Here is a 15,244-nt window from a genome sequence, read left to right as displayed (position 1 = left end):
CCTGCCCCACGGAGGGAGGGGGAAGAGTAAGTCTCTCCTAACTATTGGAATTAGAGTTCATCTGCAAATTTGATTCTCATGCTAATGGACTCAATCGTGATGAAGGATAGTTGGGACACTATCAACCTAACAGTTGTTGAAGGTGCAAACAGCTTTGTGTAGATTCCTATGTCAGGAAGGATACTATCAATTGGCTTCCATTCTTATCTGCTTCATTTTAACGACCCAATCTTCAGATACTTACTGATTCCCTCAACATTCCTGATTTTCCATACCCTCTGCTCCCTGTCACCCACCTCGCTCCTTTTTTTCCCTTTCTTCCCCGCACCCTTCTCTCCTATTTATTTTGGGTCTGCACATCCTAAACTCAAAACTCCAATTATCTGAAGAAGTGGGCTGTGCCCACGAAAGCTCACGATACCATCTACATGTTTTGTTAGTCTATAAAGTGCTACCAGACCATTAGTTGTTTTTTAATATACAACAGATAAGTGAACAGATAACCTGGAACAATGAATAACTATTTATACCAGATAAGATTAGATGGACTACTAAGGCCAGGCTTGCTAAGCAAGACAAGCATTCCAGTCGACCCTCAGGGGGCGGTAAGAAGGAACTGAGGGGGTTGGGGACCAGCAAGGGTATATATACATGGCGATATTGGCGCCACTCTAGGGGGCTCCCTCACTGGCCCAACGGGTACTGCTAAGGGTGAAAAGCTTCCGGGAATCGTGCATCCGGCGCACACACACCTAAGTGGAATGGACATAAGCAAGCACTTGAAGAAGAAACACACGTTAGCATGGGTGTATGTTCACATACACAAATGCTTTTTCTGGATGTTTATATTACTAATATGCATCTGGAATCTTGGTAGAGTTTGTGTACTCACTTCTCTTATTTGGAGAATTAGAAATTCAATGTTTGTGGTTTAAATGACTGCCATGTTTATGAGACACCTGTTTAAATCTGAATATTTTGATATACATTCTTGGGGAAGGACAGTCAAAAATCTACATTAAAATTGTTCACATTGATTCCAAACCTGCAATCTTAGGCTAACATGGCTGATTTTTCCCCAAAAATATGGTAAGAAAAATTATAGCTTCATTTCTGAATTTCTGTGTCTATAGGGGTATGTCTACACTACAGCGCTAGTTCGAACTAACTTAGTTCGAATTAGTTAATTCGAACTAAGCTAGTTCGAACTAACGCATCTAGAACTAAAAACTAGTTCGAACTAGCGTTTTGCTAGTTCGAACTAGCAAGTCCACATTGAGTGGACTCTGAACAGGGCTTAAGGATGGCCGGAAGCAGTGCCGGCAGGGCATAAAAGGAGGACTTAGAGCATGGAGATGCTGTCTCAGGCTAGCCGAGGGCTGCGCTTAAAGGGTCCCGACCCCCACCCCGGACACACAGTTCTAAGGGGTGCCCCGCTTGCAACGAAGTTCTGGCTTGGAGTGCCCTGAGTGCCCACACTGGGCACATCACACCACTCGGCCATCAGCCTGGCTGCACTTGCCGCAGGCTGCCATCTGGGGAGAGGGAGTAATTGGGGGGCTGCAGGAGAGCTTCCACCCCCAGAAGCCCGCAGAGCCAGCCCAGTCCTCCCCATCGGGGGCTCGTACCCCATTCCTCCCTCACCTCCTTCCACTTACCCTTCCTTAGCCCCCCTTCTTATTGATGTACAAAATAAAGATAACGTTTCTTCCAACATTGACTCTGTCTTTATTGAAAAAAAACTGGGGGAGACTGGGAAAAGGAGGTGGGAGAGGGGAAGAGAAAGGCTGGGAGAGGGGAGGGCAACTAACATGATCAGGGGTTGGGAACAGGTCCCAGATGAAGAAAGGCTACAGAGACTGGGACTGTTCAGCTTAGAAAAGAGGAGACGGAGGGGGGACAGGATAGAGGTCTCTAAAAGCAGGGGTTGGGTGGAGAGGGTGCATTCAGAAAAGTTCTTCCTGAGTTCCCATAAAGAAGGACTAGAGGACACCAAAGGAAAGGAATGGGTAGCAGGCTTCAAACTAGTAAGAGAAAGTTGTTCTTCTTCACAAAGCAAATAGTTAACCTGTGGAACTCCTTGCTGCAGGAGGCTGTGAAGGCTACAACTAGAACAGAGTTTAAAGGGAAGTGAGATAAAGTGATGGAGGTTGGGTCCATGGAGTCCTATTAGCCAGAGGGTAGGAGTGGTGTCCCTGCCCAAAGTTTGTGGAAGGCTGGAGAGGGATGGCACGAGACAAATGGCTTGGTCATTGTCTTCGGTCCATCCCCTCCAGGGTCCGTAGGGTTGGCCGCTGTTGGCAGACAGGCTACTGGGCTAGATGGACCTTTGGTCTGACCCAGTACGGCCATTGTAAGCTCAGGGCTCAGTGTCGGGGGTCTCAGTGGACCCCCTTGATTTTCATGCACACCTGGTCCTGGGTGGCCAGGCTGGCAGCTCTCCTGCCCTAGACGGCCACTTTCCTGTGCCTAGTGCGGAGATCGTGGACGAGGTCCACGATGTCCGCACTAGCCCAGGAAGGTGCCCGCCTCTTGCGGTCCAGGGCAAGCTCCCGGGAGCCGCCAGCCTGGTCCCGGCAAGAGGGGGTGGGCTTGGGGGCATCGGGTGGGTGGCTCTGTGCCGTGCCAGGTGCAGGGTCTGCTAGCTGGGTGCTGGCAGGCTTGCACCTGGCACAGGCACCGTAGCCAGCCCGTGCCCCTTTAAGGGGTCCGGGGCCGGGAGGGGGGCATAGAGTTTCCCTGGTGTTGGCCAGAGTGGCCACCAGGGAAACCTGGGGAGGGCTAGCCTCCCACTAGTTCGAACTAAAGGGCTACACAGCCCTTAGTTCGAACTAGCTAGTTCGAACTAGGCGTTAGTCCTCGTAAAATGAGGTTTACCTAGTTCGAACTAAGCGCTCTGCTAGTTCGATTCAAATTCGAACTAGCGGAGCGCTAGTGTAGCACCTATTAAAGTTAGTTCGAACTAACGTCCGTTAGTTCGAACTAACTTTGTAGTGTAGACATACCCTAGGTTATTGGAGGGCACATGTCAAGACTATGGATTATACCGGCATAGATAGGTCACCATAACTGTGCGGCCATCGCAGCCTAGTGTAAACACAGTTGTATCTGATGAAAGAGGTTTTTCTATTGGTTAGGCCCACCATCTTCTCAAGTGATGGTAGCTACACGAATGGGTGCATGTTCACATTCACATAGCTGCGTCTACAATGAAGGTGGGTTGGCATAGCTACTTTGGTCAGGGGTATTGATTTTTCTAACTCCTGATGAAACATACTCACAAAATGGCCCCTAATCTTGCAAAGGGACAATATGCTTGCATGGAGGCCCATTAAGGCCTTAGGGACTCAGTGAATGTTTTCATGGGCAGATCCTTTTCCAGGATTGTGGGTCATTACAGTGAACTAGTTGATTTGTATGTAAACACACCCACAATTCTCTATATATACTGGGTGGGATTTCACAGACACTTAGCTTTCATCTAAAAGTGAGTCTATACTGCAAAAAAAAAGTGTGTTCTTAACTCCGGTTAGCTCACTTAAAATATCAGTGAGGACACATAGTTAAAACGCATAGGCTATCCTGGAGTTAAACTCAAGACGCTAACCTGGGTTAAAAACCAAGTTGCCAAGACTCATTGCCATTTTAACCGGCACTAGCTGGTCTGAGTTAAGAACACCTTTTTCTGTAATATAGATGTACTTTATCTGTGTTCCCATTGACGAGAATGGTAGCATTCCCATTGATTTCAATGGGAGCAGACTTAGGCCAATGCTACACCGTTTGAATATCCTACATGCTGTGACATACGATAGACTACTGGGAACCTTCTGGGTTACATTCCATGCTCCTGGTCTGTTTGCATCTCCCGCTGGTTTCACCTGGAGTTCTGTGTATGAAATTTAAGGCATGAAGGCCTGTTCTTTATCTGATATAAATGGGCTTAGTTCTTGAAGTAAACTGAGCAGTGCTCACTTATAGCAACTGCAGTTCTTGCCCATACAGTATAAACCATCAATCTATTAAGATTTATCCTGTGGTCTTAGTCAGTAGTAACCATTATGGGGAAATATGAAGAAAATGGAGTTAAAGAAGATGGCTTACATAGCAATTTATACTAGAAATACCAGTTCAAAAAGATTGGGGCTGTTACCCCTTAGATAGAAGCTGAGGGAGGACATTCATGAATTGGAATCATTAAATCAATGACTCTCCCCGTTAGTGTTGATTAATATAACAGCTAACCTTAGTGCCTCAGATTCATTTTAGGGCTCAGTGTACAAAAGGAATGAATGAATAAATGAGGATCTATTTCATTCAAGTAAAACATTATTTTGGGAAAAATAAAAGTGGTCAACTGCATTTTTATATACATATGTACACTACATACACAGACAGACACGCACACATGCATGCACACACACACACACACTCAAGAAAGTAACTATTGGGTAAAGATGAGCTACAAAATTAGCCAAATATATGGCGCTGGTTCAGCAAAACATTTTTAACATATATTTACTTTTCAGGAAGCTTATGTTCAATTGTTTTACTGAACTGGGACAGACTTAAAACATATGCTTCATGTTAAGCACATGTTTAAAAACTTAGCTGAATCAGGGCCTGTATCACTGGCAGTTAGAAAATAATATGGGGCAGGAACAGCTGTTGTCAAAACCCTGTATGGTTTTGGTTAAGGTCTATATTTGTTAGAAAACAGCAGATATTAAACTAAACGCACTTTTTTCAAAAGTTCTTAAATGACTTAGGAGTCTAAGGCCCATTTTAAAAAGTGACTAAGTATCTGTCCCATTGATTGTCAGTGTAGGCTACATCTACACTGTGAGTGAGGGTGGGATTCTTCTGCTCATGTGCACATATTCATACTGGCTCTCACCAAGCTCCCATGAATATAACGGCAGGGTGGCCAGGCAGCATGGGTTGTGGCAGTAGAGGCATTACCTACTCACTGGTTTTAGGTGGATTTCTATTTGGCACGGCTTAGCTGTGCATCCACTGCTGCTAATTGTCCTACTGAGGCTCCCTGCTATTTATACTTGTGCTAGCACAAGTATGTGTGCCTGAGTTGGGGAATCATACACCTACCTTGTAGCATAGATGTAGCTGTGGGCTCCTAAGTCACTTTGGCATGTTCGAAAAGGAAATATGCTCTGAATTTTGATAAAAACAAAAGTCATTCAATTTCATATCACTTCTCTAGAAAAGGGACATTTCCCACTTCTGCATGTTCAGAAATAAACGGTCTGGCTTCCTTAAAAGAAAACACTCATTTCCTTGTCAAAACTGACGGCTCTTCCCAATGAGAGGAAATTACAGCAATTATAGAGTTGATTGGGGAGTGTTATCTGCAATCACTGTGCACTCTCAAATGCTGTGGTCGGGGAAAGCATTCCATAGTTCAATGAACTCCAATGATCCCCTAAGGAACTCTTGGCTGTATCAATGAAAGGGATGGGAAGGGCACAGTACTAATAAAATGGAGAACGTTTAGGCATTTTGCCAAAGAAGATGTAACCCATCACGCACCTCATTGTAGAACATTGAATGGTTTTCTCTTCAAAAATCAAGCAACCTTTTTTGGCGAATCCTTGGTGAGAATTACAGGCCTCAGGAAATTACCATATGAACCTATCCTGTCACCTTAGTTATCCATCAATACTGGTTGACAGTCACAGCTCCGCTTACCTGCCTACGAAGTAATCTTTCTGCAGAGGGAGAATGCGCAGTTTGGGGGATCTTGGATTTGCTTGCCCTGTCCAAATTGTCATGAGGTTGTATATGGTGAAAATGATCTTTTGGGATTTGCAGGAGAGAACTGGTGTCAGCAGGCTGGGACTGCACGGATGCTGTTGAACCTTGAAAGAGAGATGGGAGACAGGAAATGGACATGTGTTCATCTGTAGATGGCTCCCATCGCATAACAACCTTTCAGTGAAACTCCCCCATTGCACCAGACAAGCACTGCACAATTAATTATTTTTATTAATAAAAACATTTACTTCAATGACCAACTCCTGGAGATTGGCGAGAAACTCCCTGGTTGATAGGCTATTCCATAATTATCCATAATGGGGCTTCTCGGCTCCTCCTCTGATGCCTTTGGTACTGCCCACTGTCAGGGACACTGGTCTAGATTGGTTCACTCTGGTAATTCCTATATTCCTCCTTTTCTATTAATAACTTCACAGAGGGCTAGTCACCTAAACATTTAAGGGGCCAGAGTTTAAAATCCAGCCTCTATGGGTGCAGGTTCCAGTAAGGACACATCTAATGACCCAACTCTGCAGATCAATTAAACTGTATCTAAATACCAGCATATGAGAACGCAGCTGCAAAAGTGATGGCAAGTTTCAATGCCAGGCTGGTTTCACAAAGCATCATGGGAGGAAGAAATGTTCTCTAGAGCAGTGATTTTCAAACTGCTTGTCCCATGACCCAGTTGAAGAAAACTGTTGATGCCTGCGACCCAACATCATTTGACTGGAGTGTGGGCTCAGGGGTGGGCTGAGGATGAGAGCTTTTGGCAGTAGGAGGGGGCTGCGGCTTTGGGGGAGGGCAAGGGTGGCCCGTGACTATAGGCCGACTCGGCCATCGCCTAGGGTGCCACCTTCAACGGGGCACCCGGGGCGCCCGATGATGATGTCACTCCATTGACAGCCATGCAGGCGGGGGCGCTGATCGTGCGTTCCACCTGGGGCGCCAGCTGCCACAGCCCATCTCGGGCCGCTCCTGTGGGAGGGTGCAGGGCTGGGACAGGAAGGGCATATCTTGAGCCACTCCTCAGATTCCACGGGTGTCAGGCAATGCGATTCACTTTACTGCACACTCTGTGCAATTGTAGTATAAAGGAAGAACTAGGAAAAAGCCCAGGTTTGGTTTGCAAGTTGGCTCAACAAAGGAACAAAGACACTGGGATTAATCTGCAACATGCACAGCACAACTCCCTCTACAGCCAGACGAGGATCTTTGATAAAGCCCAGCACAGTCAGAACAGACCCCAGCAACTCATGCTGCAAAGGACAATACTTTGGGGAATTCCCTCTCATTTTTCCTCTCATGCCCCCTCCCACCTACCAACATTTTGCTCTGTCCGATATATTTAGAAATGCTTTCTTATTTCCCGTGCCCCATAAATGTCCCTATTTATGGCTTCCCAGTGTCAGCGGCACAGATCTTGTGTCACAACATTGAAATAATCCTGTTGAAATAACTTTGGCCTGGGTTTTCACACGCTGGTCTTAGCTTGCTGGAGTGAGCCTGGTGGAGCTTCCACAGTTCTTAAGAATTATGACTCTCAGGACAGCGATAAAATAGAAGGTAAGAGGAGTCCACTGCTGCGCACCACTCGCAGACCATAAATGTCACTCTCCCTGCATTCTAATCACTTCCTTTTATTTGAACCCTTTAAAATGTTTTGGTTCTAGTCTGCCCAATTCATTCGTTTACACCTGATAGATGAAAACAGTGAGTAGTCCTCTGGCACTTTAGGGTACGTCTACACTTGCTCCCTATCTCGATATAGGGATACAAATGTAGCCGACCAAAATTGCTAACGAAGCAGGGATTTAAATATCCCACACTTCATTAGCATAATCTCACCCATGCGCTATTCTGATCACCAGCTGATTCAAACCAGGAAGTGCGCTCCGGGCTGCGTTAGTTCGAATCAAACCCCTTGGTTCGAACTAACGTTACTCCTCATTTTTGTATATATATGTTACAATAGATATATATTGTATTATGAGGTTTCCTGGGCAAAACACACTTGATCTGAGGATCAGAAGAAGCAGGTTTTGCCCAGGGGTGGTTGGTGAAGGCTAGGCTGGGGGAGGCAAGCCTCCAGTCCCACCTCCAGCCCTATCCCTTCTTCTGCGCCTCTCCCTTCCCCTTCCCCTGAGAGGAAGGGCAGTGTACCATGTGTGTGCTCCCCCTTCCAACCATGGGGAGGGGAGTGGAACAGGTGTGCACTTGCCACAGCCTCCCCAGCCCTGGTGGAAGGCGCATAGTACTGCACGGCCTGTCCGAGCCCAGCCCAGACTCTCAAGCACAGGGGGAGGGATGAGGTAGGGTGTGCTGTGCCACAGTGTGCGGCCCGGCCTCGCCAGCCCCAGAGCACCGAGGGAGGGAGGAGGATGTGCCCCGCAGCCAGGCCTGGACTCCCCAGCCCTGGAGCACGGGAGGACGGGCACTAGAGGCAGCAACACTCCACCTCCAGAATGCCTACAGAAGGTGTTCTTGGGGCGGAGTGTGGGCAGAGCTATGCCTAGTGGTTTGGGAAGGCAGACCCTTCCCCTGCCTTATATACCCTATGCCCATGGTTTTGCCCATGAAAGCCCATGATAATCAATCTATCTATCTATCTATCTATCTATCTATCTATCTATCTATCTATCTATCTATCTATCTATCTATCTATCTATCTATCTACCTACCTACCTACCTACCTACCTACCTACCTACCTACCTACCTACCTACCTACCTACGTCTCCAAACCCTTAACCCCTACACTAGGGGATAAGTTCAAATTAAGATACAAAACTTTAGCTCTGTTAATTGTGTAACTTAAGTCAAAGCATCTTAACATGAATTTTGGAACCGTCCATGCAGCAGGAAGTCAAGGGGAGGGCACTCTCCCTTCGACTTCCCTTACTCCTTGTAGAAGCAGGACTACTGGCATCGATGAGAGTGCCCTTCTTGGTTTGAATTAGCCTGTCTTCACTAGCCCTGCGAATTCAAACCTCAAATGATCGACTGCAGCTGCTTTGATCTTATCTGTAGTGTAATCATGGCCTATGGTGCCACAGGACTACTTGTTGTGTTTTTAAAGTTACAAACTAACATGGCTACCCCTCTGAGACCTGACAGATGGACTTTTCAAAGCCATACTCAGGATCTGGAGACCCATTTATTATCATAACCAACACGTAGCTACATAAGTAGCTTTGATACAAGTGATACATAGCTCCATATGCAAGCTTTGAACATTCCAGTCCCTGTATTATCAGAGCAGGGAGATTTGTACCTGACTGCGATTTCTGATGAGATGCGTTCCTCTCGGCCTGGGAGTCGGCACAGGAGCCAGAGCAAGGGGGCTGGAACATATAGCTGTCATTTGGCAAAGAGTGGGTGCGGCCTACGGCAGGCTTTCTCACACTCAGCAAATCCTTGCTGGGGGACAGTGTCAGAGTGTTGTCTTTGGAGAGGGGATCCATCTACAAAAGAAGAGATGGAGAGAGAGGAGACATGACAGAGTTGGAAGACCCAAAGAACTTGGAACCCCTAGCGACAGCCATTGCAATAAATATGGGGCACGATGGTGCATGCAAATTGTCGATATGTACAAGTTCTACTGAAACACAATGAAACTTGCACAAATGGATCTACTAGGAAGCTATCCGCCTAATTTTGTAGTGCCACTAAATTGCCACACAGAAATGAACCACATAAAAATACTAGGAAACAGAGGAAAGCCACATTGCAGTAATAAACCATGACTATTTCAGGAATACTTGAAACAGGCATCATGCCTCAAGGCCCAGCAATGCTCACATGCTTTGCATCACTCTAAAAAATAATCAAGCCTCCCATATGTGCCCACCCAAGACAGTTAGACTTTTGCAAAGGTAAATATGTAACAGCCATCCATCCCTCTTCTAAGAATGAAGAAACAACGTAGTTCACAGAAGATGCACCCTGCTTTGACTTCCACTATGATTTTATTGGTTTTTCTTTCCTTTTCAAGTAATAATTATTTATTATACTTTTTTGGCAGGATATTAAATTTGGTTCTTTAGGTCTTATTTATATTGCTAATAGAGATTAGTTTATGCCCTCCCAGATGTGAGGGGCAGATTACCCCACATCTGTTAGTGCAGGGTTCTTCCAAGTTTTCTCTGAAGCATTCGGCACTGACCACACTCTGAGAGAGGTACTAGGTGGAGTTTGGGTCTGATCCAGTAGGGCAATTCCTATGTTTTTGCATTTTTTAAAAAATTATAAGGTGTTATCAAACACGGAACTGTGCATGTCTAACAAAAGAGTTCTCTCTTTTATAAAGGACTCTGTGAAGAAATCAAACAAGCACGTCAATGTAGTTTGGTAAAGTACAGCTCTGATCCTCCTTTTTCAGAGTAGTTTAAAAATTATCTACTGGCAAATTTATTTTTCACTCACTCTGAGCATTACTATTTTTCTGAGATAGATGTGCTGAGGTTTCTTCTAATGTAGTCCTCCAATGGAAGCAAAATTCATTAGACAGTTTTGTGTATGCGGTGACACATCACAAGATTAAATGGAATTTTCTTAAAAAAAAAAAAAGTGGGGAGGGAGCCGGACCACTGCTGTAAAGCTGGTCAACAAAATGATTAAAACTGATTGTCAGTATTCATGAATTTGATGGTTCAGATACAAGCTACATTCATTAGGTATAACTATAACTCCGCTATAACTCCGATGAGGTCAAGTTCAATTCCAGTCACATGGACACAGGGCCGGATTAAGACCTTTAGAGGCCCTAAGCACTGAAAAGATTATGGTGCCCCCCCCTATGTAATTCAAAATAAAAACATTATTATACCGTAAAATCTCATTTTTTTGGTGCCCCTGCTTTGCTGGTGCCCTAAGCACCTGCTTAGTCTGCCTATTGGGTAATCCAGCCCTGCGTGGACACTTCTGTTTTGAAATCTTCCCCACCAACCTGCACATACACACCTTTCTCTACGCCTCAAGAGAGAGTCCAAAAACTGGAATTTCAAATTCAAATCCCTTTGTATTCAAGATCGGATCCAAACTCAGAAGGGTCTTATTTACCAGTCCAGGAGCAGCCAAACTCTTCTGAGATTCCAGCCTCAAACAGCAGAAATCTTGAGGGAACAGCTAATTTAAGGAAAGCCATTTAAAATGGCTGACAGGTGATCCTATCAAAAACAGCTCACAAGCCTTCAATCCTATCAGATTTGTAATCTCTGCCCAATCTCTGTCCAGACTGCAACGTTGCACTTCTCAGCCCACCTCTACTATGTAACTTATTTTGAAACAAAATGTTCCATACAAAATGTTAAATGTTGTTTACAAAATCTTTTGTACATGATGCCATGAAGCATGATGGGAAATATTGTCACGGTTTAAAAAAAGGTGTAGCCCAAATAAATATTAATTAGGATGACAATAAACTAGAATGATAGAAAATTTATCAACTACACAAACATCCAAAGAGAGAGAGACAACAGAGAAAACAAGAATGAATCAAAAAATGTTGGAAGAGAAGTTATGTCTATTGTACAGCAGAAAAAAAGCACTTGACTGCTACACATCAGCTAAAAATGTCTAATGTTTCAGAAAGAAGATGGTTAATGCAGGGCTCAAAATACTGATAATTTCCTACAAAAAAGAAATGGTTGCTGATGACAGTTCACAAAAGAAGCAGCATCTCCAAGATATCTCCAGCCAGTGTAATCCAAAAAAGTGTATCTAGTGCTCACACTCAAAGCACTGGGCGCACCTTGTTCACAAAAACGAGTCAGTTACAAGCCAAGGAGATGTAGATAATCCTTGTGCATAGAGCATAGGAGTTATTTGCTCATGGGTGCATCTTTTATGCGCATGAACATTTGTTTCAGGTGCACAGGAAATTTCAAGATTCACACCATTCACTTTTGTTTTTGTAGGGGTGAGTGGGCTATTTATTTTATTTGAAGACGATAACATGCCAAAAATAAAAAGCCCTTTTTAGATAAAAGATTAGGTGGTCTTTTGACCAAAAAATACCACTGGGATTAACCATGGAATAGCAGTATTTAGAACCCTGTAAACATCAGAATATATAGTGATCAGTGTATGTACATTGCTTTCCAGAGCACTAAGTAAGAGTGTGTTAGTATCATCAGGAAAAGAGTCATCCGTCAGAGCTAAGGACCAGGATTTTTCAGAGAGAATATCTGACGTCAGAGACAGAGCCTCCATCTCAGCTAGAGGGATCTAAACAAGGGAGAGATGATTAAGCATAAGAAACCAGGACACACACATCTTTTGAAAAAAAAAAAGTATCATCATCTAACTACTGAAGCATTATCCCTAAAATAAGAGCATCTATGTCATGCATGTCATTGCAGTAGATAAATGGGGTAAGACAACCCAACACATTCAGCCTTAAATACTTACAAATAACTCGCAACAGGGTTTCCAATTGTACACTCTGGGACTGTGAGAAATATTGGTTTCTATGTGGCAAACTGAGTAATAATCATCATACTACCAGGGTTTTCATCAGTAGATTTCGAAGTGCTTCACAAGCATTATTTATCCTCACAACACCAACAGGAAGTGAAGGGAAGTGCAGCGCAGGCCGTATATGTATAAATCTGTATCTTTATTGTTCTAGTGATGTTTAGCTATTAGAGCAAGGGTGGGCAATAAGCCGGAGGTGATTCACCAGGGTAGCCCCTGTTGGGTCGCCAGCACTTTATTTACTGGCACATCCAAGGGTACATCCGCTTTCAGCTCCCGTTAGCACTGGATTGCTGTTCCTGGCCACAGGGAGCTGTGGGAAGCAGCCTGGACTGGCACACGGATTCCCACAGCTCCCATTGGCTAGAAACAGTGACCCACAGCCAACAGGAGCTGCTAATGACTGTACCCATGGACAAGCAGGTAAATAAATTGCTGGTGGCCCACCAAAGGCTAACTCTGGGGACCCACATCTGGCCCATGGCCACTAATTGCTCACCTCTGTATTAGAGGCATCAAGAGCTTCCAAACTTCTCAGCTATCTCCTATCTCAAAATCCTATAGCGATGTTCCAGTTCTGTTTGACTCTCGCCTATCTTGTTTGGACCCTTGTGGGGCACCTTGAACATCACAATCATCTGGGTAGGATGCAACCAGCTGTTCATATATGCATCTTTAATACAGTGTAAAGAATTACACCTATCTAGGGAGCCTTTCATTTTAAGATCTCCATCTACTTTCCAAATGCTAATTAAATCTCTGCCATGCAAGGCAGGTGCTATAACTGGCTCACATATGGGTAAACTGAGATATAAAGTCTTGCTCCATGGTCCACTGATGTCAGTGAAACTCTTCCCAGTCACTTCAATGGGCTTTGCATCATTGATGGGAGTTCGTCAACCCACTTAGATGCTTTTGAAAACTTCACTGGGCACTGTGACTTCCCCAGGGTCACAGCAAGTCAGCGACAGGGTCAGGAACAGGTGTTGTGATCACTCCAATGGGAGGTTCTCTTTAAAACAGTCAAGCAAACTATGTAGCCTTTCGTGAACTGCACTCTCTCTTTAGGCACACGCAGCCATGTCATGGGAAGCACAAGGTGGCACTGCTTTGCGCGTTGCGGCGTCTCTCCAGAGCACTGCTCACAAGAAAGGGCAGTGTTCTAACAGAGCGGATTCACCACAGTCAGCAGCCCCAGAGCCAGATGTTGGATTTAACGTATAGGCTTGGCTTTTCAACACTCTCCCAAACCTGAGATCTGTCTCACCGTTTGTCATTTACTTCTCTAGGGGTGTGTGGGTTATGAAGAGAGTGTTTTATAGGCCTTATATAAAACTGATTCATGTATAACTACAGCTTCTATATCAAGACCTAGGGACATGGTGCTGCCTCTAGGGCTCCCAGTACATCAGCAATTCCTTTCTTAATTCAAAGGATTAGCACTTTTATCTTCAGTGTTTAAGCAGTTTTTTCAACAGCAATGCATCTTTCAAGAGAAGTGGTGGAGTTTGGAGCCTGCCGTATCCAACCTATCAAAGAGCCAGTTTGTCCAGCCTGTCTGCTTTTGGAATACTGCACACGTTCACACGGGGCTAATTAAATTTAGTGATGAGGGCACCTCATAAGGGTCAGAGGTTTGGTTCAGATAAACATGAGGCTGATGGTTCTTCTGAGCTCCACCCAAGCTCTCTCAGTCTCTGGGTCTGTGACACGAGGCTGGCTAGCAATCTTATGGGAATGGACTCTTAATGCATCCTTTCTAGTGTGTCCTTTGGAGTCAGGAATACAGTGCAGGAGCTGGTCCAGCATCAGTCACTGTATTCCAGAGCTTCTGCCACTGGCTCTGGATGGAACCAGGAAATGTAGATAGGACACACTTGCAAGTCCTGAGTCTACCAGAACCCAGCTGCCGCTGAGGTGGTGTGAAGGGCCAAGAGAAATGCCCTAACAGGGCAGCTGAGAACTTTTCCAGCATGGCAAGTGGATTCCTAGCTGGCACTAGATTATATTACTAGCTCTATGCTGGCCTTCATGGGCTCTCCTCCATAGCCTAAGGGCACAGTGAAGAAAAAGGGGAATGTGGCCAGTATGCTAGTAATTCCTGGCGGGTGTAATGGAACTTTGGGGGCTATTATTAGTTGGGTATAGTTTAGAGGAGTCCCAAAGCTGCTTTAAGTTATGTTGACAGCCATACAAACTCTCAGCAGTCCCCAGGACTGATGAAACAAAAAAGGTAACAAAGTTAGCCATCCCCCCCATCCCAATTCTTGAGGGAGACCTCTACCTGTAGGTTAATAAATCCCAGCATAATGAATGTACTAAGCAACAATTAGAGGGTAAAAAGCTATTTCCAAAGTGTGAAATCTATAAAGCTGGGGTGTCCAGCCTGTTCTAAAGCAGTAGCCACTAGAGCGAACTAGCCACACTCAACCGGCCAAATAGCCATATGTGGCTAGTGGCTAGCATGTTCGACACCATGGAATAAAGGTTCCCAGGGTATCCAAACTTGTTCTCTGTGCCGAATGAAAAGAAAAGTTGAACAATTTATAGTACTCAGTAAGCTGGTAAATAAGTTCACTATTAACTAATAAGCAACGTTCAGATATTTTAAGAAAAAATTACATAATTACTGGATTTTAATCACAATGACAACAGAAAAATGAGGGTATTTGAATCAGCTTACAGCATGTGAAAAAATGGTTGCTCTAAGGAGTAATGGGATAGGAGAAAGCAGGAATTTTATTTCAGTTAGACTAATTTTTAAAAATGAATTGACTGGTATTATTTTAACAAGTTAAAGGCCTGGTTCATGATACTTACACACGTGTTTAAGACCACGCCTATTGAAGACAGCAGTTAGGCCAGGTCTACACTAAAGGGGAAAATTGACTTAAGATATGCAACTCCAGCAACGTAAATTACATAGCTGGAGTCGACGTTCTTAAATTGCATTTTGGCACCGTCCACACAGTGAAAGGTTGATGGGAGCAAAAGCTC

The 15,244-nt window shown here is 44.7% G+C and overlaps 1 protein-coding gene across 6 annotated transcripts in view; it reads right to left on the bottom strand.

The window, feature by feature from the left end:
* Positions 1-15,244, bottom strand: part of CACNA1G (calcium voltage-gated channel subunit alpha1 G) — a 332,806-nt gene that overhangs the window by 4,429 nt on the left and 313,133 nt on the right. For all 6 annotated transcript variants that reach the window (XM_075903781.1, XM_075903780.1, XM_075903782.1 and 3 more), the window contains 2 exons: positions 9,045-9,234; positions 5,707-5,876 (listed from right to left, as the gene is read on the bottom strand). In XM_075903781.1, coding sequence (XP_075759896.1) covers positions 5,707-5,876; positions 9,045-9,234 — 360 coding nt within the window. The remainder of the gene's footprint in view (positions 1-5,706; positions 5,877-9,044; positions 9,235-15,244) is intronic.

This window comes from Pelodiscus sinensis, chromosome 20, assembly GCF_049634645.1.
Source record: "Pelodiscus sinensis isolate JC-2024 chromosome 20, ASM4963464v1, whole genome shotgun sequence".
Classification (NCBI taxonomy): domain Eukaryota; kingdom Metazoa; phylum Chordata; order Testudines; family Trionychidae; genus Pelodiscus; species Pelodiscus sinensis.
This window is presented reverse-complemented; position numbering and strand designations above follow the sequence as displayed.